This window comes from Eublepharis macularius, chromosome 16 (genome assembly GCF_028583425.1).
Source record: "Eublepharis macularius isolate TG4126 chromosome 16, MPM_Emac_v1.0, whole genome shotgun sequence".
NCBI classification, from domain to species: Eukaryota; Metazoa; Chordata; class Lepidosauria; order Squamata; family Eublepharidae; genus Eublepharis; species Eublepharis macularius.
The window spans coordinates 20,404,017-20,428,989 of record NC_072805.1 but is presented as its reverse complement, the minus strand read 5'-3'; the positions used below and the strand labels follow the sequence as shown (position 1 = coordinate 20,428,989).

The 24,973-nt window shown below is 44.3% G+C and overlaps 2 protein-coding genes across 2 annotated transcripts in view; one reads left to right on the top strand and one right to left on the bottom strand.

The window, feature by feature from the left end:
• Window positions 1–3,706: 3,706 nt before the first annotated feature.
• Window positions 3,707–14,444, bottom strand: POLR2C (RNA polymerase II subunit C). The gene is made up of 9 exons (XM_055000135.1): window positions 14,342–14,444; window positions 13,500–13,549; window positions 10,783–10,851; window positions 10,506–10,558; window positions 9,782–9,910; window positions 8,198–8,249; window positions 6,866–7,034; window positions 5,109–5,183; window positions 3,707–4,284 (listed from the first exon to the last, which is right to left on the bottom strand). Exons 1-9 carry the CDS (start codon window positions 14,425–14,427, stop codon window positions 4,140–4,142), a joined length of 828 nt encoding a protein of 275 aa, XP_054856110.1. The 5' UTR covers window positions 14,428–14,444; the 3' UTR covers window positions 3,707–4,139.
• Window positions 14,445–18,709: 4,265 nt separating this feature from the next.
• Window positions 18,710–24,973, top strand: part of NUP93 (nucleoporin 93) — a 113,170-nt gene continuing 106,906 nt past the window's right edge. Inside the window, exon 1 of the mRNA XM_055000838.1 lies at window positions 18,710–18,744. The gene's annotated coding sequence lies outside the window, so the exon portion shown is untranslated. The remainder of the gene's footprint in view (window positions 18,745–24,973) is intronic.

The window sequence follows — 24,973 nt, the reverse complement described above, 5'->3', positions numbered from 1 at the left end:
TGCCAGTGTGGGACTGGGATCTGGAGAACCAGGTTCAAATAGCCCCTCCGCTATGGAAGCACGCTTGGTGACCTTGGGCCAATCAACTATTCCCGGCCTAACCTCCCTCACAGGGTTGTTTTGAGGAAAAAATGTTGAGGAGAAAATGCTGCCAATTATTGTTAGTAATTGTTACTACTATTGTTAGTAGTTAAGAGTGTCAGACTCGGATCTGGGAGACCCCGGTTCAAATCCGCACTCTGCCAAAGCAGCTTTCTGGGTGACCTTGGGCCAATCAACTATTCCCGGCCTAACCTCCCTCACAGGGTTGTTGTGAGGAAAAAATGTTGAGGAGAAAATGCTGCCAATTATTGTTAGTAATTGTTACTACTATTGTTAGTAGTTAAGAGTGTCAGACTCGGATCTGGGAGACCCCGGTTCAAATCCACACTCTGCCAAAGCAGCTTTCTGGGTGACCTTGGGCCAATCAACTATTCCCGGCCTAACCTCCCTCACAGGGTTGTTGTGAGGAAAAAATGTTGAGGAGAAAATGCTGCCAATTATTGTTAGTAATTGTTACTACTATTGTTAGTAGTTAAGAGTGTCAGATTCGGATCTGAGAGACCCCGGTTCAAATCCGCACTCTGCCAAAGCAGCTTTCTGGGTGACTTTGGGCCAGCCACACATGCGCAGACTAACCTAACTCACAGAGTCACTGTGAAGATAAAATGGAGGAGAGGAGAATGATGTGAGCAGTTTCGGTTTCCCATTGTGGAGAAAAGGCCAGGGTATAAATGAAGCAAACAAAACAAAACGAGCGTCTTCCATAATCCTGCATTTGGGCTTCAGGGTGGAAGACAAGCTGGAAACTGCAAATTTTTCATCCCGGTTTTTGTAACCTAAAAAACTTCCATTTTCGTTTTGCTTCTCCCTGCTGTAAATCAAACCTGTGATTCTTTACTTCCGGTATGCTTTTGTTTGCTCTCGCCACATTTTCACTGTAAAATAGACTGTTTAATATTAATGTGCACCCATAAATAATCCCTCTAGTCGACATACATTTTTATATACATTGTCCGTAAAAATGCTAAACGGCATTTAAAAACCACATTCAGGGTGCACGCACAACAAAAACATCACTATAAAAACTGCACCAAAAGCATTGATAAATTTAAATAGATCTACGAAGAAACAAAACAGGGAACATTTGTTCCTTTCTAGTCTTGAGCCTGGCTTTTTTTAAAAGATAGGACATTAACAGGGATCAGATAAAACCTAACAAATATTCCCCGTTTCTTATTAATGGGAAGGGGTTTCATCCATAGAGCTCTTCCTGTAGATGTTTGCTGCCAGATGGGTAATATAGATGTCCAGCCCTGCTGTCTCCTCTCCAGCAACCCATAGGAAGGAACAGAAGAAATCAAATAGGCTTCACCAAGCACCAGCCTGTCTCCTCTACGAGCCTGGCTGGCTGGCTGCGTGTGTTTGCAGAAAACAGACACAGCCAGTCCGTCTAGACCTTCTAACACACTGTCTGGCCTTCAAAAAAGTTAAATTACTTAAACCTCTACAGTGAAAAATGACTCTTGGGGTGGAAAAAAAGGAAGGAAATTGATCTTTCCCTTCTGACAAAAATCTGGAGACGAGAGCTACAGCAATCCGGTCTCAAAAGCATGAGGGAGTACAGCCCGAGAGGCTGCAGAAACTCAGAGCAGAGCCACAAGTGACAAAAGGCACAGATTGGACACTTGTCAGCTTCCCTCAAGTTTTGATGGGAAATGTAGGCATCCTGGTCTTGCAGCTTGGCTCTCTGACTGCTGTCCAATGGACTTTTCAACTGTCACTTGTCCAACATTCCGCCAAGCTGCCTACATTTCCCATCAAAACTTGAGGGAAGCTGACAAGTGTCCAATTTGTGCCTTTTGTCACTTGTGGTTCTGCTCTCACTTTGATTCTTAAAAGACCTGTGCTTCAAGGTGTAGGACTCTGCCTCAAGAGGGAGTGGGTTTTTCTTCCTGTGCATCTTCCAGGAGAAAGTACACACGCACCCCATACCCACTCCACCGAGGGTAGAGAAACATCAAGTAAAATGTGGCTTGCTTGACACATTTTTCAAGCTTTCCAGCTTCAGGAAACCTTTTGTACGCTAACACATCTGCTACATAACCTGTGTGTTGCAAAGGATTCCAGGATCTTTCTCGGGCTCACCTGATGTGCACATCCTCTTTCAGCCACGCAACAGCAGGAAAGCATCTATCTAACAGCTATTCCCGATCTTAAAGCCAAGGAAATCCAAAACACTCTGACCAAGTGTGTGCTGGTCTAGCCCTAGTTAAATCTTTCTTCCAAAATAAAAGATTATGCCATTTTGGGGTCAAATAGACCCATTTATTTTACACTAGAATGTTCACTGGATCTTAATCCATTTACTACAATATTGGGGTACATTCTTTCTTCCTGGAACCTCTCAAAAAGACAAAGGCTCTAAATTCTATAGACCATGGCAACAGCTAAATGAGTAATTCTTCAAAGAGAAGGCAATAGCCACTCCATGTATCAAGATACGGACCTGAAGCAATGTTAGGCCTTGTGATTAAAGAAAGAACTGCCTTCAATACACAAGAAGCAAATGAGAACATTTGCCTTGAATTTGTGGATTTGGATATTAACATGCAACCCCCCCTTTTGGGGGGGGGTGTCTAAAGACTGTATAATTTAATAGACCTCAGTCTTTTTCCCTGTTGGGTTTGCAGCATCCACTGAATTCTCCACGGTTTTATGTTAAACATAATTTTGTAATTATTTTCTTAATGATTATTTTAAAAGAACTTGCATCTTAATGAATGGAGGGATCATTCCATTGCCTAAACAGAGAAATGACAAGTCACAGGAAAAAAGTTTCAAGAAGCAGACATTCTGATTCAGTTCCCAAAATCCATAGCAGCACTGCGGCCACCCAGAGTACATGCCATCTTATTTTTACTTGTGGGAAAGGATTTCGGTTCACGCCAAACCTCTTCAATTTAAGCAAGGTTCACAAAAGATAGAACATATTCCATAAAACTCCTGTGGCCTGTGCAGCACAACTAACCCGGACTCCTTCAGCCAAACAAGAAGGGAAGAATGTGGTCTTGGGACCCTCTGCATTATTGGCAAGGAGAAAAAGCCTGTACCAGAGAGTGAAGGACCAGTAGCGGCTTAAACAGAACTGATGTGCTGTGTCTCAATAGAAGAGCCGCTGCTTTACATGCAGAAGGTCCCAGGTTCAATCCCCGACATCTCCAGTTGAAAGGATCAGGCTGTAGGTGATGTGAAAGACCTCTGCCTGAGACCCTGGAGAGCTGCTGCCAGTCTGAGTAGACAATATTGACCTTGATGGACTTGCTGTGATTCAGGATAAGGCAGCTTGATGTGTATTCATGCGTGTGTTGTAACTCTTAGGCTTTTAGGATGACATCGTTTTTCATAATTTCCCCCCTCTCTACAACAAGAGCTAGATGATTTTAAGTATTGTGATTTGCTCATTCTGCATTAGAGGATATAAATATATGCTCTGGGCCCCAGCAGAGACTTGGAGAGACACCCCTCGCCATCAGAAAAGCTGCCGAAAAGGAAATTCTCAGAGCCACAATTATCAACCTTCATTAACTTAAATGTTAGCTGGAAAGCGATCAGTTCTCCACGATCTCCTTTCCAAGGCACCAGATGAGTGTTCACACATGGCTAGTCAGGGAAAAGGCTTTTATTCAGTACAGTAAACGAACACAAATAACTAGCAAACTTCAGTTACGTAACTTGGACAGCTGCCAGGTGGGGGGCCATTTACCCCAAAAGGGGAGGGATAGAGGACAAGGATGTGTGTGTGTGTGTGTGTGAGAGAGAGAGAGAGGTGGGGGAAGAATCCGTTTTGCCCTCAGCCCCCACGTTCCCTAGAAACAGAAGAGCAAGTCCCCCAGAGGGAATGCAGCCCACTTTGTGTGAGCAGCAACTTCCTTAAGGGAGTGCTGAAAAACGTTTCGCTCAAGGGAGCAAAAGACGTTGTCTTCCTCTAGAGGACTGAAAGCAAGCAGCTCCACCACGCAAAGATCAGCGCTCTCCCCACCGTGTCGACAGCCTCCCTCTTCATATGCAGCAGCTGCCCGGAAAGAGAGACTTCAGAATCAGTTTATAGTTAGCACGTCGCTCTGGATCTCGTGGCTCAGCTGTGTTTGGAGGTCGCTCAGTTTTTTCTTCAAGCCAGACAAGGCCGAGAGGACGATGGTCTCGGGACGGAGAGAGCCGCAGGATTCTACATTGTAATAAAACCTGCGCCAGGATAAACGAGACAGAAGAGATTCAGAGAGAAATGAGTAACTGTCTCTTGCTGAAGTTCCATGTGAAATCAAGCCCAAGATCTTTCATTCTCTCCTCAGCACTAGTTAATTTAAAAAAGGGAGACAGAGCTCAGCCATCCCTGTATTGCTAGTTAGGTGCTGAACCCTGCTAATCAGGCCTGTTAGCAGGAAGTGCTTTTATCTGGATATTTATACCCTGTTGGCTCTCCTCCTCCATTCTGTCCTCACAACAACCCCATGAGGCAGGCTAGGGTGAGAGGTTGTGACTGGTCCAAGATCACCAAACAAGCCTCCAAGGCAGAGTGGAGATTCAAACCTGATCTGGCCTCCCAGATCCTAGCTCAACGCTGTAACCACTATAACCACACTGGGAGAAGGAGCCACTCTCTGCTTCAGGTTCAGGGGTACATGCCTTTTACTGGAGGGATGTGCCTCTGCTAGTGTTACAGGGTCCAACCCTAGAGTTGGCCTACCTCATAAGGTCGTTGTAAGGGCTACACAGTGCGCATGGAGCACTTTGAACATTCAAGAATATTCTATACAGATGTGAAGTGGGGGTTATCCTTTGCACAAAGCTGTTCACTGAAGCTCGGCTCCAGAGACAGTCTGAGAATGAATCCATCATTCAAAATTATAAAAAATCTCCGCAATAAACCATTCTGTCCGTTCTTTTTTTGTATAGGAGTGTAAAGAACCCCACTCTGACAACGGCTCCAACGACAGGTCGAGGCCTGAAGTGGGTGAAACATTCAAGTTGCTCCCCTTCCATCACTGTAGGTACCCAACTCTCCTCACCTCTCGGGCTTCCCGTTGGGATCATAAGGTGCTTGAGCCTCATCTTCATCAATTTCAGAGTATTCGCTCTTCGGCCTAGGATCAAACAGGTAAGTGAGGCTTCAGGCAACAGCTCCGCACTCACACAAAAGATGGAATGTTTAGACTTCTAAATAAGTCAGAGCTACGGGTCAGCATTTGACAGGCCCATTCAGCCCTAATGTCAAAACCATGCTCTGGTGACATATATGAATATGCCTCAAGCTTGGGAACTCCACATGTACTTGACGCTGCCTTACACTGAAGCAGACTGTTTGTCCATCAAAGCCAGTCTTGTCTACTCAGCCTGGCGCTGGCTCTCTAGGATCTCGTGTAGAGATCCTTAATTGGAGATGTTGGGGATTGAACCTGGGACCTTCTGCATGCCAAGCAGATGCTCTACCACTGAGCTATGGCTCCTCCCGTTCCTCCTTCCTTTTCACACCACTCTACTTTCCTCCCCTTCCTGTTTCGACACACACCATAATTTGTCTTTTGAGTTACTGTTAATGTGCTAAGGAAATTTGTAGAAGCTACAACCAAAGACAGTACTATGAAGGAGAACCATAGAGACATGCATGGCTAGATAGTCTTTATTCTTTCAGTGGGTTTGGAATTAAAACTCAGTGGCTGGCAGAAGCTAAAAGCCTTGTTCTACATGAGCACAATGCAAATGTTCAGAATTCCACGGGGGAGATCGTGTCAAATCATCACAGAATCCTTGAGGTGGATTCTGGAGGTGGTAAGCTAACATCTCAATATGCCAAATATCAGGGGTAAAAAAAACCCTGGGAAAAGAGGTGGCAGAATTCTTAAGAGGGAAATAAGGAAGAAACACACAGGATTCTTTGAAATCATATTATTTTCAAGCACTATTGCCGAGTATTTTCAAGAGGTGCCAGAACTCCGTTCCCCCGCGTTCCCCCTGAAAAAAAGCCCTGCCAAATATATTTAGTAATGGTGAAACTCCTACCACTACCCTATTGCTCCACTGAACAAACTTTGAAGACTTCCTCTGCCCTAAGGTGCCCTCCACCAAAGGAAGAGCCACTTAAGTTGCAAGAACAGTCCTTAGGGTTGCCAGGCCCAGGTTGGGAAATTCCTGGAGATTTTGGGGGATGGAGCCTGGAGAGGGTGGGGTTGGGGGAGGGGCTTTAGTGGGGTATAATGCCATAGAGTTCACCTTACAGAGCAGCATTTTCTCCAGGGGAACTGGTCTCCAGGGGAACTGGTCTCCAGGGGAACTGGCCTAGAGATCAGTTGTAATTCCGGGAGATCTTCACCTACCACCTGGAGGCTGGCAACATTAGTCCTTAGGCTAGATCCATGCCAATATTTACAAATGAACAAACAGGTCACAACAAAACACTTCATTCTTGAGTGTATTGTTTCTGCTTCAAAAGCCGATTGTTGTGCATTTATTATGGTGGGAAGAAAGGGCTTTCTAGAGGGAAGATGGGAGGGGTGACAGATAGGGATGCACCACCTCCAAGAGGTTGCCTTCTGTTGCTCATGTGCACCAGTCTCTCTCTCTGTCTCCCCTTCCTTCAGAGCTCTTTTAAGAAGCACAGAGGTGAGAGTGGGAGAAGGGACAATGGCTGCTGGGTGTGAACCTACAGGGTACGATACAGCTGACAAACAACTGACGACCTACATTCACGCGCACGTAAGGTCCGCCAGGCACCCCAAATGGCTCCTGTTAGATAGCCAAGTATAAAGACACATTTCAGGAAACCTACCATTCCTCTGGCTTCGGGTAGACGGTATGCCGCAGGGCGTTGTCTGGGTCATATTCAAAGGCCACGCCTGCCGTGGGGTTCCACTTGGCGTGCTCTTTGCCAAACCCCTTCTTGGCATAGGCCCGCAACCTCAGTTCCTGGCCTTTGCGTAGCTTGACAATGAGGATGTCTAAAGAAAACATGTTAGTGACTCTCTGGATCCAAGAGTTCAATCCCACCTACTTGGAAGGAACTCCTCACACCTTAGATGATAACCCACTGGAATAGGAGACCTTGAGTACCCCTGCATCACTACGGGTATATGCAAGTGCCTTATATCATGTCGAGTAATTGGCTTGTCTCAGCTCTCAGACAGACAGAAACAGGTCTTTTCCAAGCTCAGCTATCAAAGATACTTTTAATGGTGATATCAGAGATGAAACCTGAGTACTTCTGCATGGAAAAATATGTGCTCTGCCCCTTCTCGTGCATTTTGTACCAAAGACACCCAAATCCCACCAACTTATGCATCAAGTAAATGAGGATTGCTTATTCTGCAGAACTGGGCAAGCAAAGTAAGCCTGATGCTTCAGCTAGGGCAGGGGTCCCAAATCTTTTTGAGTGTGGGGGCACGTTCCCAGTTTGCCGAATGCAGTCACAAAATGGCTGCTGCAGGAGGCAGAGCCCGTCACGAAATGGCCGCCACAGCCACTTTCAGTCACACACTGAAGATCTTTGCGCTCTAGTGGCAGCTGCTGCTGCTGTACCAATATTTTTAAAAATCTGCCTTGCAAAAGACCCACCTAGCCCTGCCCACCTCCTAAATACATTTGGTGAGTACTGAAAAGGTGTCAGCAGGTGCCATGGCATCCACAGCCAGCACACTGAGGGATCCCTGAGCTAGGACAGGGGGCATTATGATTGCCAAATTTCACCGATCTTCCAATGGACTCAGAATGTTACAAACAAGAACACACACATTGTCAGATTTGAATATTGGCTCAACCCTTGCCACCACTTAAATTTGAGAGGAGGAAAATGCAAGACGTATAATAATGGGATCTTTCCCATGGAGAGACTGGGATGAAAGCTGGTGTGCGTATTCACGATGCTATTTTACATTTCAAGTGTGAATTCTCAGCTCAGCTCCTATACTCATTTGTGTGTGTGGAGGGGGGAGGGTATTAATTATTATAGTTATATTTTGCTTTTCAATCATTAGCGTGGATTAGGCAATATCCAAACAATGTCTACTTCGAACAAATAATCTTTTAAACTGGACTGAATTCTTCACACCTGCCAAAGAGAAGAAAAAATGCCATCCTTGCATATCTCATTCGACTTGGTACATACCATCCTGCTCAACATAGTCATTGGGGTCATTATCTCTGCTCCGGGATGTCACCTGTGTAAGTAAAGCAAGTCAAGATGAAATGTTTTTTGAACACAAAGTTCCTTATTTTCACACAATGATCACAAACGGCATTGGCTCAGAATGAAGTCTTCAAAAAAATAAACAATGAAAATAATCTAAAAGCATACAACCAATTACATATAATATTGAACACAGTCCCATAATGCACAAACAAGCCAACTTCAGCATACCCGGGAGGGGGGGGGGCGCTTCTCCACCACCATTTTGAGGGTTGCCGAGCAACCTCGCAACCATGGTTGCCTTACCTGCCATCAGAAGAGGAACAAGAAGGGGGCAGCAAGAAAGACAAGAAAAGGGTTCAGCAAAGGCTAGGCATGCAAGTGACAGAAAGTGAGGTAGCAGAAAAGGCAGCGAGCGAGTGGGAAAGGGATGGTGGCAGCAGGCGAGTGAATGAAACAGATGAGAAAGGGAGAACTGGCAACCGAAGCAATAATAATAATATTTGACTTATATACCGCCCTTCAGGACAACTTAATGCCCACTCAGAGCAGTTTACAAAGTGTGTTCTTATTATCCTCACGACAATCACCCTGTGAGGTGGGTGGGGCTGAGAGAGCTCCTAGAAGCTGTGACTGACCCAAGGTCACCCAGCTGGCTTCAAGTGGAGGAGGGGGGAATCAAACCCGGCTCTCCAGATTAGAGTCCTGCCGCTCTTAACCACTACACCAAACTGGCTTTCAAGCAAGCAAAGGCAGAAGTAGAGGAGGATGTGAGCAAACTAAGAGGAGAGAGAAGGTGATAATGAAAGTGGCAGTGGAAAGGAAGGGTTGGGGGAGCAGAAATAAACAGGAAGAAGCAGTGGGGACCAGTAGAGGTCAGCGGGATTTCCCTTCCCTGTTTCTCATAGGTCCCTGCTTGTCCCTGCCAATACCATCTCCACTGAGTTTCTGATTCTGGCTAAGTAAAGTGATGCAAAGGTAATTCTCTACAATTTCATGTTTTTAAGACCCTCTTTTATGGTGTGAAGATACAGCTTGATCCTAACAACCTTTTTGCCTGTTGTGCAGCTCCAAATTCAAGGTGGAACCCCTGTCTTCTAGAAACTTAAAACTGAACTTGAGGACAACCTAGCCCAACGCTCCAAACGAAACCATTCCCCCAAAGACTTCACTTGCGTGTGAAAGGGGACTCTCAGCACCTGTTCCATTCAACAGTCAGTCTGTTGCCTTGAAAGTTGCTGAGGCTGGTGAGCTAGTTGTGCCTGGGCATCCCTCATCTCATCAGGTTTCTAATATTCGGTCCACTGAGGCCTTCGGACTCCATGCCTCTTGGATTTTTTTGCCTGAAGGATGGATGGACCCGACTTCCCCTTTTAATGCCAAGCAAGCCCTTCTGATACCCAGATGCCTCAGGAGAGGCAGCCACATTCCAATCAGAAAGAGCATTTTGAGTCTTGTGACATTTTCGAAAGTGAACAAGAAGACTGTCGCTCAGTCATTTCTATTTGGAGAAAAGCAGCGACAGATCACATCCAAAGAGAGAGCAGAAAACATCGTACTGACAGGTATAACCCGAGGATTATTGGAGATAAGGTCCCGGGACGTAACATGGCGGGTCTGGTCTTCATTGCACCGAACATCAAGGGTGAATTCTACTGAGCACTCAGGGCAGAACTCATCGCAGGCGCAGTCCTGGAGAGAAAGGAAAAGAAGAAAGATGGGGTGGGTCAACTGGAACTTGAAGGATTTCACACCTAATCAGGGTCACTGCTGGTATTTTATTTGATTTTTACTTCATTTATATCCTGACTTTCTCTCAAAAGGGGGACCCTAAAGTGACTTTCATCATTCTCCTCTCCTCCATTTTATCCTTACAACAACCCCTTGAGGTAGATTAGATTGAGAGAGTATGACTGGCCCAAGGTCGCCCAACAAGCTTTCATGGCAAAGTGGGAAGTCAAAACTGGGTCTTTCAGATTCTAGTCCAATACTCTTAACCACTACACCAGACTGGTATCCTTTATTCCCTGAGAACCAGAAGAATCTCAGTACTAGGTGTTAGAATATACAGATCCTTGAGCTCAACTCCACTTCCCACAGAACACTGCCACGGAACATGGCTACCCCCATAGCCAACTGAGGAGCAAAAGAGATACAAAGGAAGCATCTCCGGCAACAGAATTTGCTAGGAAGCCTCTTTAGAGGGATTGTAATAGGGGGCCTTGGTCTTTCTATTCTCATTTCCCAAAGCCATCCCTTCTGAGAAATCGCATTGCTGTCCACTCACCCTGGAATACTGCAGTTTATCAACAACATCATCACTGGTGAGGGGGATCAGACCTAAAGCGAGAGAGAAAATAGTGAAAATACAACATAGTTTGAGCAAAGGGTTGGGGTGAAAGGATTCCAATTAAAGAGCTTCACATTAAAAATGTCAGGCTAGATAGCACCAGGTTTGCTCAAAAGCTCCGCAACACGGATCGAAGTGGGATTTTAAAAGAACCCAATAAAATCTAGGAAAGCTCCGCAGAACCTTCCTCTGATCACACTGCTAAGGGACTCACCCAATCGGTGTGCAATGAACTCATCATGGAGCACAGAGGAGTTGGCATCTATCTGGACCCAGTCAATGGCTGTGAATGAAAAGATTGTAAAAAGATGTCAAGGAGAAACATAACCCACATTTCCTGTAAGGTGTCAAGAGAACATGGATCCCCGAGGCCATGTTTACATCAGTTCACTTGTCATGGCTTTTCCTAAAGAATGTTGAGAAGTAGGGGAGGCGGCTCAGTGTCGGGGTATCTGCTTTGCATGCAGAAGGTCCTAAATTTAATCCCCAGCATTTCCACTTAAAAGGACCAGACAGCAGGTGATGTGAAAGCCCTCCGCCTGAGACCTTGGAGAGCCACCGCCAGTCTGAGTTGACAAAACTGATCTGGATGGACCAGGGGTTTGATTCAGTATAAGGCAGCGTCAACCATAGCTCTGACAATATTCTGTTAAGAAGCCCTGACAATGAAGCTGGTTCAATGGAACTTACAAGGGCGTATACACGAACACCTGAAGCTAGCTTATACTAAGACCACTGGTCCATCGTAGTCAGCCCTTTGAGAAGCCGTATTTTGTTTTCTAATTAAGGAGGTCTAGGCTACTAAGAAAGGAAAACCAGGCAATTTCTGCGAGGCCTGCAAAAGGCACAATACAAACACCTTCTTGTTTCCAATATGAAATGTAAATAAAGCTGAGTTTTAGGATAGAACATGCTCTCTTGCCAAATAGCAAATGCGCCTAACAACTATATCATGCACCTGCTGCCTAACGAACAGCAACACATATATACCTATTTTGTTTTCTAATTAAGGAGGTCTAGGTTATTAAGAAAGGAAAACCAGGCAATTTCTGCGAGGCCTGCAAAATGCACAGTACAAACACCTTGTTTCCAATATGAAACGTCACCTCTTGATGAGGTTGCAGTCCCTGCCCTCTGCAGGTAGTGAATTTTGACAATCCCAAACCACTGTGTTTAAGCCAGTGAATCCCCACGGTGGAAAACATGGGTGTTGTGCTGCCCACAAATGTGTTTCCTGAAGCCCCACTCTTCCTACCCAAAGCAAACACCCAGCCCTGCCTTTCTACCACCTCACTGGAACAGGAGGTGCTTCAGAAAAGCCAGGGAGGCATCAGCTTTCTGTCTGCAGGGAACTCCCATTCAAAAACAGCTGTCTCCAGCATAGGAGGATGCTTGGCTTGGAACTGACCAACATTTTCTGATTGGCCCCAGCTCCCATAGCAACCATATTGTGGTGGTGCCCACTGCCTGTTCTTAAAATTCCAATAATGCCCACAGGGTCAACAAGCATAGAGCCCCTTGGTCTCAACTAACAGAATATAACCCCAATTTATATGCCTTGTACAACACTTAACTCAGTGGCCAACAACAGCCAGCACACAGAACTTGCACCATAGAGATGCAGAGCCAGAGCGGCTTTCAGTTTTCTACCAGAAACCGAGGCTGTGTCATTCTACTTGGTTTAAGTCTGTGGTAGCAGAAGTTTGGGTACAGAAGCGCCTTAGAGACCCACAAAATTCCAGTTTTCAATGTTTTTGCAGACTGTGTGGGCATGTGCCATAGTAAAGTATGTGTACAAACTAGCATCAAGTTGCTGCTGACTTATGACAACCCCTCAAGAGGTTTTGAAGGCAAGAGACATTCAGAGGTGGTGTGCCATTATCTGCCTCTGCATAGCAACCCTGGACTTCCTTGGTGGTCTCCTATCCAAATACTAACCATAGCCAACCCTGCTTCTGAGATTTGACAAGATCAGGCTACCCCGGGCCATCCTACTCAGGGTCATAGTAACATAAACTGGCATTTATGTATAGTTTACACAGACGTTTTTTCACAAACCAAAATTCTGTTGGTCTCTAAAGTGTTAGAGAGCTCCAATTTCCTCCTGCTAATGCAGAAAAACACAATGTCCCACCTGAAACTCTTTTTTAAAAAGTATATTTTTCTCTAAAGAAGAACATGAAGAAAGAAGATATCTCGAGGTGTGGGAGATGAAAGAAGCAAGACCTCTGACTGACCTTCGAAGTGCCTTTTACAAGAGTAAAAGGAAGAAGGACCACATCAGCTCTGAAGGGAGAGAACTTAAAGGGGTCTGAAAGCATGCGCTGCAACCAGACATAGAACTACGTGCATACACAGGCATAGAAGAACCAGTTATTTGGGCCAGTACTTCTTGATGCATAGAAGGAAAAATATAATGATCACTCATTCTATGTATTGTCGAAGGCTTTCACGGCCGGAGAACGATGGTTGTTGTGGGTTTTCCGGGCTGTATTGCCGTGGTCTTGGCATTGTAGTTCCTGACGTTTCGCCAGCAGCTGTGGCTGGCATCTTCAGAGTTTTGGTCTTTTGGTGCTACACCTCTGAAGATGCCAGCCACAGCTGCTGGCGAAACGTCAGGAACTACAATGCCAAGACCACGGCAATACAGCCCGGAAAACCCACAACAACCATCACTCATTCTGCTTTTCGTGATGGAATGAGAAGAAATTCAATGACTCTGTGTGTATACTATAGTAAATATATACTGATATTTATGCATAGCAGTTCTCTATTGATGTTGTTTTTATTGTGATTTTAAAATGTGTTTGTAATTGTTGTAACCTGAGCCCACTTGTGGGAAAGGCAAACTAGAAGCCTAATAAATGAAATAAAATTAATCTTCCCAAGCCACTGAGAAAAACAGAGAACATCGAACGAATGGGAAAATACCTATAGTAGGAACTTCAGCTATGAACACCCTCCGGATAGAATTGGCAACCCTGGAAAAGAACAAACAAACAGTCTCAAAATAACAGCTACTGCATTATTGCAAAAAATATTAATGTGATTTAAATGATTTCAGTTTAGGTTTATCTTAAAATGTGTATCTCTATGTTTTAGGTAGATAAATGTAGAAGCAGATGATAGTAGATGTATCATTTAAGTGATAACATGCCTGTATTTTTGAGTTTATACACTGGAATAAAACTTATTTTAAAAAAACTACTCATATTCAAAACTTCAAGCAAGGTTTGTGTCACATGTGTAGATTCCTTCCTTAGCCTATCTACAGAATTTATTTTGCCCATTTCCACCTCTCCCATTTCTAGGGAGCTCAAGGCTGTTTATATTGTTCTCCCCACTTCCAGTTTTTTCCTCACAACAACCCTGTGAAGTAGGGTTACCAGCTCCAAGATGGGAAATTCCTGGAGATCTGGGGAGTGAAACCTGGAGAAAGTGGGGTTTGGGGAGGGAAAGGACCTTGGCATGGCATAATTCCATACAGTCCACCCCCAAAAGTAGCCATTTTCTCCAGGTGAACTGATCTCTGTGGCCTGGAGACCCGTTGTAATTCCGGGAGATCTCCAGGCACTACCTGGAGGCTGGCAACCTTACTGTGAAGTGGGGTTAGGAGAGAGTCTGACAGACACACACACGCCAGGGCGCCCAACGAGGTTCCACGACAGAGCAGGGATATGAACCCAGGGCTTCCCCATCCTAACCGCGACTCCAGGCCTAACGAGCCTCCCCGACTGAGAATCTGGCCGGCAGCCCAAGCCGGAGAGACTCACGCGAGGTCGGTGTTTTCGATGATGAACTTGACGTTCTCGTCGCTGAGCTCGGTGATGCGCACCGTGGGCTGGTTGGCGTAAGGCATGGCCGCGGCCGGGCCGGACGCAGAAGGGAGGAGCCGCAGCAGGCCGGGCCGCCCAAGCACCGCCTTCCCGGGAAGGCCAAGCGAAGGCGGGCCTCGCCGCCTCTCCTTCTCCCTCGCCCCCCAGCGACGCGGGAGGACCTGCAGCCCGCGAAGCTCTGCTGCCTCTGCCTCCCGTCCTCTTTCGGGCCAACCCGGCTTGCTTCTTCACCTGCACGGCATGCTTAAAAACCACCACCACAAAACATCCCCAGACTTTAGTGCAAGGAGAAAACAAATGTGACCCTTCCCAGCATGAGCTTTTATGGACTGGAGCCCCCCTCTCTGCAGATGGCAATGAGTGGGCCTAGAAGATGAATAAAATTTGTGGTAGGGTATGAAGTGAGCTGTGAGTCAGGAAAGCGCATACCCTACCACAAATGTTAGGTGCTGCTGGACTCTTGCTCTTTTCTACTGTTGCAGACAGACTAGCATGGCTACCCATCTTGATCTATCTCTGTGTATACTGATTATTGTATTTAGGTCAGGCAAGCTATGTGGAAAAATGGTTGTTGTGGGTTTTCCGGGCTGTATTGCCGTGGTCTTGGCATTGTAGTTCCTGACGTTTCGCCAGCAGCTGTGGCTGGCAGCTTCAGTGAGAGATCTCTGTCTTTTGGTGCTACACCTCTGAAGATGCCAGCCACAGCTGCTGGCGAAACGTCAGGAACTACAATGCCAAGACCACGGCAATACAGCCCGGAAAACCCACAACAACCATCGTTCTCCGGCCGTGAAAGCCTTCGACAATATGTGGAAAAAGCCTGACTGAATCTATATGTGGACGTAAGAAGAGTTTATTCTTTTAGTGAAGACCTGTGTGGAAAATTACTTTGTGTAACCGAGTCTGAAGAAGTGAGCTGTGGCTCCCGAAAGCTCCTACCCTACCACAAATTTTGTTAGCCTCATAGGTGCTACTGGACTCTTGCTCTTTTCTGCTGCTGCAGACAGGCTGGGCTACAACATGACTACCCATCTTGAATGAGTGGACTTGCTCTATATTTTATTTTTTATTTTACTTCATTTATATAACCTACCTTTCTTCCCAAAGAGGCTTACATTGTTCTCTGCTCTGTTTTATCTTCACAACACCCCTATGAGGTACGTGAAGCTGAGAGTGGCCTAAGGTCACCTAGTGAGCTTTCTTTTCCTTTCAAGCTCTTTTGATCCAGCCATCTTGAGCAGAGGATCAGGAGTCTTTATTTCTTTAAGGAAAATATGGTGGAGAGGTACTTGATGAAAACCAGCATAGTCCTTGGATCTCTATCCACCAACAGAGAGGGGATTATGTTATCTTTCGATATAGTGGAAGGCAGTTTAGTTAAAATAGGGGCAATCCACAAGTTGCAATAAAAGCTATAATACAGGGAATCAACCTTTTTCAAGTTACCATGGCAAAGTCTGTCCAAATAAGGCAATTTACAGTATCTCCCATATAGAACTGCGGAGGGGGCAGTGTTCAGGCGTGCAAGCATGAATGCTCTACAATAGCGAGGAACTGTTAGGTATTTGATGTAAGCTGGGATGGCTGGAGATGGAAGAATGCCAAAGAACTGGGTGGAGCGTGCTCTCTGAGCACATATCACTGAGCTGAAGTAATCTAGGTCTTTTATGCAGTAGTGAGCCTCCATGACAGAGTGGGGATTCGAACCTGGTTCTTCCAGATCTGACTGTAGGGTTGCAAGCTCCAATTGAGGAAAGTCCTGGAGATTTGGTGGTGGAGCCTGGGAAGGGCAGGGTTTGAGGAGGGGAGGGACCTCAGCAGGTTATAATGCTATAGAGTCCATTCTCCAAAGCAGCCATTTTCTACAGGGGACTTGATCTCTGTTGCTTGGAGATCTGTTGTAAGTGTGGGAGTTCTTCAGCCACCACCTGGAGATTGGCAACCTGAGATCATAGTTTGACACAGTAACTACCCCACACTATTTCCCATCTTTGAATGCTACACCACACTTTGGGGTCCAGAAGGAAGATGCTATGTTATTGTTATTATTTATTTACTTCATTTATTCCCCAGCCTTTTCCCCTTTCCTCCATTTAGCCTCACAGTGACCCTGTGAAGGAGGTGAAGAGGGTATGTGACTGGACCAAGGTCACCCACAAGTTTCCATCATGTAGGGTTACAAGCCTCCAGGTGGAGCCTGGAGATCTCCCAGAATTACAACTGATCTCAGAGATCAGTTTCCCTGGAGAAAATGGCTGGTTTGGAAGGTGGTTTTTATGGCCACTCCCCAGTCTCCACCCCCAAATCTCCAGGAATTTCCCCTCTCAGGAGTTGGCAACCCTAACAGAGTGTGAGGGGAGGTCAAACGTGTCTCTAATAGAGTGTGGGGGGGGGGAGGGTCAAACATGCGTCTCTGATACTCTAACCACTACATCACTGGCTCTAGAACCCGCTTCTTCTGATGCAATGAAATTATTTTCCCTATACACTCATTTTATCTAGAGATATGAAAATAAACAAGCAAGTCGAGAACCCATGAAATGCAGGAAGCACAGTGAACTATGATTATATATTCAAAATTAATCAAGAGAGTAAAAGATTAGTCTGGCTCTATAGAGGCCTGGGGGAGGGGGACCAGAAATTTTATTCCACCATCAATTGACATCTAATGTTATTCATCCAGGTAACATTTGCAGTGCCCTCCTAGGTAGAATTATACCCTTCAAAGACCACTGCAGCCAATGGGTTTAGAAGGATTTAACTCTGCTTAAGATGGCACTGTTGGAAAACTTTGGTATGAAAGATTGTTATGTAGTTGTAAGTATATGTCATTGTAGCTGCATAGTAATAGCAATAAGGTATAGTATTTTTATGAATAAGAAAACTAGAAGTTCCAGCATAAATTTATCCCCCACCTTTCTCCCCAAAGCAGCTATCTCCTCCATTTTATCCTCACAGCAATCCTGTGAGGCAGGTTAGGCCAAGCACATGTGACTGGCCTAAGGTCACCTGGCAAACTTCTATAGCCAGAGTGGGATTTGAACCGGGCTTTCTAGATCCTACACTGACATTCTAACTACGATGCCACACTGGCTCTAGAACCCACTTCTTTGCATACAGTGATGTCAGGATGCAGTTATAATTACACAAATGTACATTTGTTCACTGCATGGTTTTCAACAATTTAGTAAATAAAATGCAACAGATGGCAAGTCTAAAGTTTGTAATGAGACAAATATAATTATCTAGCTCAATGCTCACCAGAAGCAATTTGTTAATGGACACATATGCCCTAACCTGGATAGCCCAGGTGAGCCTGATCTCACCAGATCCCAGAAGTTAAGCAGGGTCAGCCTTGATTAGTAATTGGAGGGGAAACCTCCAACAAATACCAGGGTTGCAAAGGCAGGCAGTGGCAAACTACCTGTTAGTCTCTTGCTGTGAAAACCCCACCAAGGGTTGCTATAAATCAACTATGACTTGAAGGCACTCCCCACTCAATATACCCACATATATCTCCAATACCCCCATTTTTAAAAACTCTTTAATGCAGAGGTGCTCTGAAGTTGTTTTAAATTTGATCAGTGGAATTCTGTGCCGCTATGTTGATATTTATAATTGTATTTTAACTGTGTAAATTGGATGTTTTTAGACTTGTTAACTATAATAACTTTTAACCTTTATGTATTTTGTAATCCGCCCTGAGCCCGCTGGAAATGTAGGGAGGGTGGAATAAAAATCAAAAATAAATTATATATATACATATATATATATATATATATATATATATATACACACACACATTATATCTAATCTATCTATAAAATATATATATATATATTTATGGCAAGGTATTACCTGGTGATTATATATATATATAACCAGCTAATACCTTGCCATAAATTATATATATATAAATATATATAAATTATATATATATTTTAAAAAAGCTGGTGAGATATCTCATCAGCTAATACCTTGCCATAAATACTTGGTAAGATAAAATATGGACAATTTTAACCGCAAATAAAACATTTGCACAACTAAATCCACTTAAAATTACTTTGATATAAATACCTAAACAGAAAACAATAGATTCTCTTTTTGCCATTTCTGGGCTTTAGCAAGAGCCTGCTCTATGATCCTCCCTCCCGCTTCCACTTCCCCCTGCCTTTGTTTAGCTTCTCAATCAAGCGGCGAGGGGGCGGGGCTAAAACCTTGTCGCGCGGCCGCAGGGGCTCCTGGGAAAAGCCGGCCTTTCCTCCAATCAGAGCGCGCGGCGGGACCTCGGCGCGCCGTTGACGTATCGGCGCGACCGGGAACGAGGCGGACTGAAGAGGGTAAGAGGCGCTCGAGCTGAGGCGGCGTTTCGTCCCTCGCCCTTTCCCTTCCTTGCCGGCTCTCTTCTCGTGGTTCCTTCCTCCTCTTAGCATGGGGAGGAGGAGAGCGAGCAGCCCCTGTGGGCTGAGGTGCCCGCCTGGAGCTCGATGGTTATTAGTTTTTTCTGATTTCTCCACTCAGCGGGCAAATAGCTCCAAGTAATTAATTAGTACCGGTTAGAAGCGACTGATAGGATTTTAAAAACCGTTATAGAGACCTAAAATAGGATTTTTTTAAAAAAGAAAGCTTGGGAGTGCTGGGTTGCCAACCGCCAGATGGGGCCTGGAGTTCTCCCAGAATTAAATCTCCAGCTATTGCCTCCCCTGGAGGAGATGTCAGTTTTGGAGTATGAGCCAATTACATGTCCCTGAGCTGCCTTTCTGAAACTCATGCTGGGCCAGTGTGATGTGGTAGTTCAAGTGTTGGACTAGGATCTGGGATGTCCGGGTCCCACTTTGCCATGCAAGCTTTCTGGGTGACCTTGGGCCAGCCACATGCTCTCAGCCTACCTAGTCTACCTCAGAGGGTTATTGTGAGGATAAAATGGAAGAGGAGAACACTCAGCTGCCTTGGGTCCCCATTCAGGAGAAAGGCAGGGCATAAATGATAAACTCCCAAGTTTCCAGGAATTTTGCAAACCAGAGTTGGTAACCATGACATCCTAAGAATACTTTCCTGGGAGTAAGCACCACTGAATTGGCCTGAGTAGGGTTCTGAGTAGAACCTTCTTAAGCATGCTCTGTCAGGGGGATTCTTACTGCGTTCAGCTACAATGGAGGGGGTGACAGACAATAATTTGATGATGATGTATATCTTTATCCTTTCCTCCAAGGAACCCTGAACAGCATATATTGATCTTCCATTTTATTCTTAAAATGGCTATCCTGTGACATAGGTAAGGCTGAGAGAGTGGCTGGCCAAAGGTTGCACAGTGTGTGCAACCTTTGGCCAGCCAAAAGGGCAGAGTGGGCTTCTCTCCTTTTCCATTTTTATTTTTATAATGACTGTGGTAGATTAGACAGAGAGAGGGTAACTAGCCTATGGTGAGCTTCATGGTACAGTGGGGGTCCCAGATGGTTGTCTGATGCTCTTTGCTACTGCATCGCACTGGATTGTGACTCTGGAAGACCCAGAGGCCAATCCCTATCTGTCCTGTGAAGCTAGTTGGGTGAACTTCGGCCAGGCATACTCTTTGAGTCCAACCTACCTTTCAGGAGAGCTGTGAAGATAAAAATGGGCAGGAAATCATCTATGCTTCCCTGAACTCCTTGAAAGAAGGATAGGATAATAATATGATGAGTGGATATTGTGTACTAAAGTATGTTTAATATTATTTTACCTTTTTATCCTAACTTCCTTTCTTGATGTCTAGAGTAGCACATGTGATTCTTGGGGGGCAATTCGAGTAAAGGTCTTCTTGGTTGTGGCACTGAAACTTTGGAATTACCTCCCCAAGGAAATTCATCTATCTCCCTCTATTGTTGTCTTCCACCAGTGGAAGAAGACTTGTTTTGTTTGGCTTGCACCCTAGAAACTGTTATTAAGGAAGGATGGCCAATAACAGTGTGTTGGTGTTATGTGAATTTACATGTTTTTTTAAAAAGTTATTTTATGTATACCTTATTTTGAATGTTGTTTTAATGTTGAATTTTTTATTGCTTTGATGTTTGTCATCTTGAAGAGACTGTTTTGGTGGAAAGGCAGCATAGAAATATTTTAAATAGATAAAATACCCTCCTTGTTCCCATTCATTCCTTGAAACTCATGAGGTAGGTTAGTCTAAAAGAGAAATATTTGGCCGGAAGACCCGCAATGGCTTTGTTATTATTGCACAACTAGACAATTTTATTTAAAAGGAAAAAATACAGCTACAACAGTGTTAAAAAGAGCAGAACACAAATACTTTATATTTAAATAATAATCTCAAATTGAAATTTTTGCAGTGCACATATTATATTAAATGCATGTCGTGGTGTTTGATTATACTTACTAAATTTATTTTTGATGTTTCTTTAATTCAGTATAAAGTTAATTCATTTAACCATATTCCAAAGCTTTGAGACTCCAACCAAGTCTGTACCTCTCATATTTCCAGCATCCAGATATATTGGTTCTTTTGGTCTCCTTGTTCCTATTAGTGTTTGGAGCCTGTGCTATTGTAATAATTGATTATTAAAGACTGTTTTTTTGTTATTTTGTGTGTTCAAACCCTCTGTTTTAGTCTGAATAACATTTTCTGGTCTGTTGTGGTTTACCCCTTACCCTTCTTTGGCTTTTTTGTTGGATCAGGGAGCAAAGCCTGTGGAATTTTTTGTCATGACAGAGGTCAGAACTGGGTAGTGGTGGGATAGTTCGAAGTTTTTGCTGTACTTATAGGTAGGTCTTGTCATATTGGAGTATAGAATCAATAGAAAAATGTTTATAATTCCTGGTGCAAAATACCTTGCTTATTCAACAAACTTCCTGATCCTGAGCCAATGGGTGGTTTAAAACTCCTGATACTTGACAGTCTTTTAAATACTCCCCCATGCTAATTTTTTCTCTTAAAGGTCCTGCTCTCCTCTTCTCCCAGTTGCTTGCTACTTTGTTTTCTGCCAGTACTCTAAGCTCATATTTGCCTCCCTGCATATGGCATATAAGTGGAAAGCAATAGGAAAAGAGGAAGACCTAAAATCAGATGGCTTGACTCAATAAAAGAAGCCACGTCGTCCAATTTGCATGATCTGAGCAATTCTGTTAATGATAGGACGTTTTGGAGGTCTTTCGTTCATAGGTTGGAGATGACTAGACACCACATAACACACATACACATATGGCATACATTCTTCTAATAACAACATCCCTTTGAAGTAGGTGGGTATTAGCAAAATTGCAAATGGTGGGAAGGCTGAAGCAGAGGATTTATGTATTTCATTTGTATTTCACTTTACCTCCTGGGCTCAGAGCAGCTTATAGCAGTTATTCCAAATAGCTTTCTGTCCCCAAAGAGCACATCGTGGAAATAATTTGCGATCATATAATTATATAAGCCTTGGGGCCTTAGCTTAGTCTGAAGTGTGGGTGTCCCTAGAGTTCTGCCCGAGAAGTGAAAGGTATCTTTATACCCAAATCTTGAAATTCCCCTCCTGTCAGTAATAGCTTTTAAAAGGAATTAGCTTCATGGAGAAGAGGTCCATCAATGGCTTTAGCCATGGTGGCTAAAGGGAACATCCACGCTCATTGGCTGCAAACCTCTGAATACCAGTGCTTGAAGGCAACATCAGAGGAGGGTATTAGCTTCTGTGCCCTATTTGTTTGGCCCTCCAGAATAACTGGTTGTTGCTGTGTGAGACAGGATGCTAGCCTAAGATGGATCACTGGTCTCATCCAACATGTTCTGCTTATGTTCTTAACTGTCAATGAAACCCATCAGAAAATATGTTGCAGTCTCTGGGGCTTGATGGGGACCACCACTTAATGCCTCTCCTCTTTGGTTTGGTAGGACCACTTAGGTACCTTCATAGTAGAGCTGATATTTGAATCCACGGGGTTTGCAGTTCGCGCTTCCATCACTTACATCCTAAACAGAGTTACTCCAGTCTAAGCCCTTTGAAATTAATGGGCCTAGACTAGAGTAACTCAGTTTAGGATTACAGTGTATGTCACTCTACTTTGCTAGCTCTGATGGATTACAGTTTGGGAAGCTGCATTGATACAGCTAACTGTAACTCCCTGTTAGTTGATGAGTGTTACAGTCTAAAGTAATTCAGTTACTATACCTGTATTATAAAATAACCTGAATACTTCTAAATCATTCTACTGGAGACTACTGTGACTTGGTCATACACCCCCAGGAGTTGCTTGCCCACTAGAAGGTCCTAGGCAGTTGCTTAGGGTGCCAGAAGGTGGGGACATCAAAATAATAACAACAATAATAACATTTAATTTATATACTGCCCTTCAGGATGACTTAACACCTACTCAGAGCGGTTTACAAAGTATGTCATTATTATCCCCACAACAATCACCCGGTGAGGTGGGTGGGGCGGAGAGAGCTGTGACTGAACCAAGGTCACCCAGCTGGCTTCAAGTGGAGGAGAAGGGAATCGAACCCCATTCTCCAGATTAGAGTCCCACGCTCTTAACCACTACACCCAACTGGCTCTCAGTGGACAACCTGGTACTGCCCCATCCCCAGTGTCATTGCCTGGGCTGGCTAGAGGGAGGGGGAGAGTAGGACAGGCATGTCTAGGCTTCTGCAAGTCCTTGGGCCACCCCTGTACACATCTGCATGGAGGGAAACATGTTGCTGAGATAGATTCTCACAGTCAATAACTGGCAGAAGCATGGACTGGGCTGTTTTTGTTATCCAGAGGTACTCATAAAAATGCATTCATTACTTCATATCTCCTGGGGCTGCCTGTTGCTTTTATCAGGCACTGTTAATTCTTCTAATATGGTAAAGATTTGCGGCCATTTCCTATTTCCATTCATGAATAAGCCAGTCAAAATGGGATGCATCTCAGGGTGTCCCCGCTAGGCACTATTGGCATTTTCCTTCGTAGCGGTTTGCTTGCGCATCTGGCGCAATTAACGGTGTTTTTTTTCTCCTGAGAATGGTCCAGTGGTCTCTGATTATAAACAGGGCCTAATCTTGATTAATCTTAAAGAGTCTCAGCATAAGATCCTGCTCCAATTTGTAACTGTCCCAGGGTTTCTGTAACTGAGCAAAATGGCAGCATATCTTTTCCCTGACAGAATCTGGCTGCAGTCATTTTTGCAGCAGGAGAGAAGATTTCTCAAGAACCAATAGGGGTGGACTCCTTCAAACACTCCAGTGCAATGGCCAAAGGGGAAATCTATGTTTTGTTCTTAGCTTATGCTTCAGATTTTGGCTTTTGTTGCCATGATCTCTTTTTCCTCACCGAAACGGGCGCATATTGCTTTCATGTGGGATTATCTAAAGCTGTTTTAACCCCTGTAATTAACTCATTCACTTCTGTGCTGCTCGTGTGCTCTGTTGCTTTGCTGAAGCGATTATTCCGTCTCCCCCCCCTTTGCTTTTTCTGTATACTGAATCTTGTAAAGACATTTTGCGTGAAAGAGATATTAGTCCCATGAATTTCTGCCTTTGTTGGCTGAAAGAAATGATCCTTTTTGCGTGGTGCTTTAGCACTCCAGGGATGGAGGGGTGGATACCAAGTGCTGGGAATTGCACTACTAATTGGAATGCTTTTAGCACGCTTTTTAGATCTGGGCATGCTTGGATTCTCTTGGTCTCAGAGTAATTCTGTTTTTAAATAAGGTTCTAAAAGTGCACCCTGGATTTGGTGTGAATGCGGCCATCATGGTATGCAAAGTTTTTGCACTGAGGAGGATTGCTTTAGAGTATTAGTAGGGCTCCAAGGAGCTGTCCTCTCAGGCAAAGCAATGTGGGCTGTTACTTTTTGACTGTGGATAGGACTGTGCATTGAGACTACACAGGGTCATTTCCTTTACTACTCACAATTGTTTGCATTGCAAATGGGCATTGGCCATTGGCAGTACAGCGTTTCCTCAGGTGGACCTGCATTGCAGGGCTAGAGCTATGATAAATGAACAGAGTCTGTCTGAATCCTAAACAGTCTGGACACAGAGTGCATGTGTTAAAATAACTCCAACATTTTTTTTGCTGTAGATTCATATCCTTCTCAATCATTTGACATTGGCTGCTGTTGGAGACATGATACTGGGTTTAAACGGCACACACTTTGATTGTTTAAATGTCAGAACATATTTAATCCAGTATATCAATCCTTACATGACCCATCACTGCTTCTCCTTGCTTAAATTAATTGCTCGTGAGCAAGACACGTTTGTCTCTTGTATCTCTCGTTTGTTCCTGTAGCATTTTGTGGTGTCACAAAGTGAATTTATAGCATTTCCGCATGATTTTCCACCTCCCATTTTAAGCTCTGCCCATATGGACGAAATCTTAGGAGATTCTCTGACATGTATCTGCAGATTTAAGTTTTCACAAGACAAACAAGAGGCACCTAAACCTGTTCAACTTTAAGCCTTTGTATCATTTCAATACTATGTCAGACCTACTGTTCTATATACTATATTGACTCAGAAGACTAGGGTTTTTTTTCAGATGTGCCATCAAAAAAGTGAGGGGGCCACCTTAAATTTGCTTACACATTACAGTTACATCCTGTGATTGTGTTT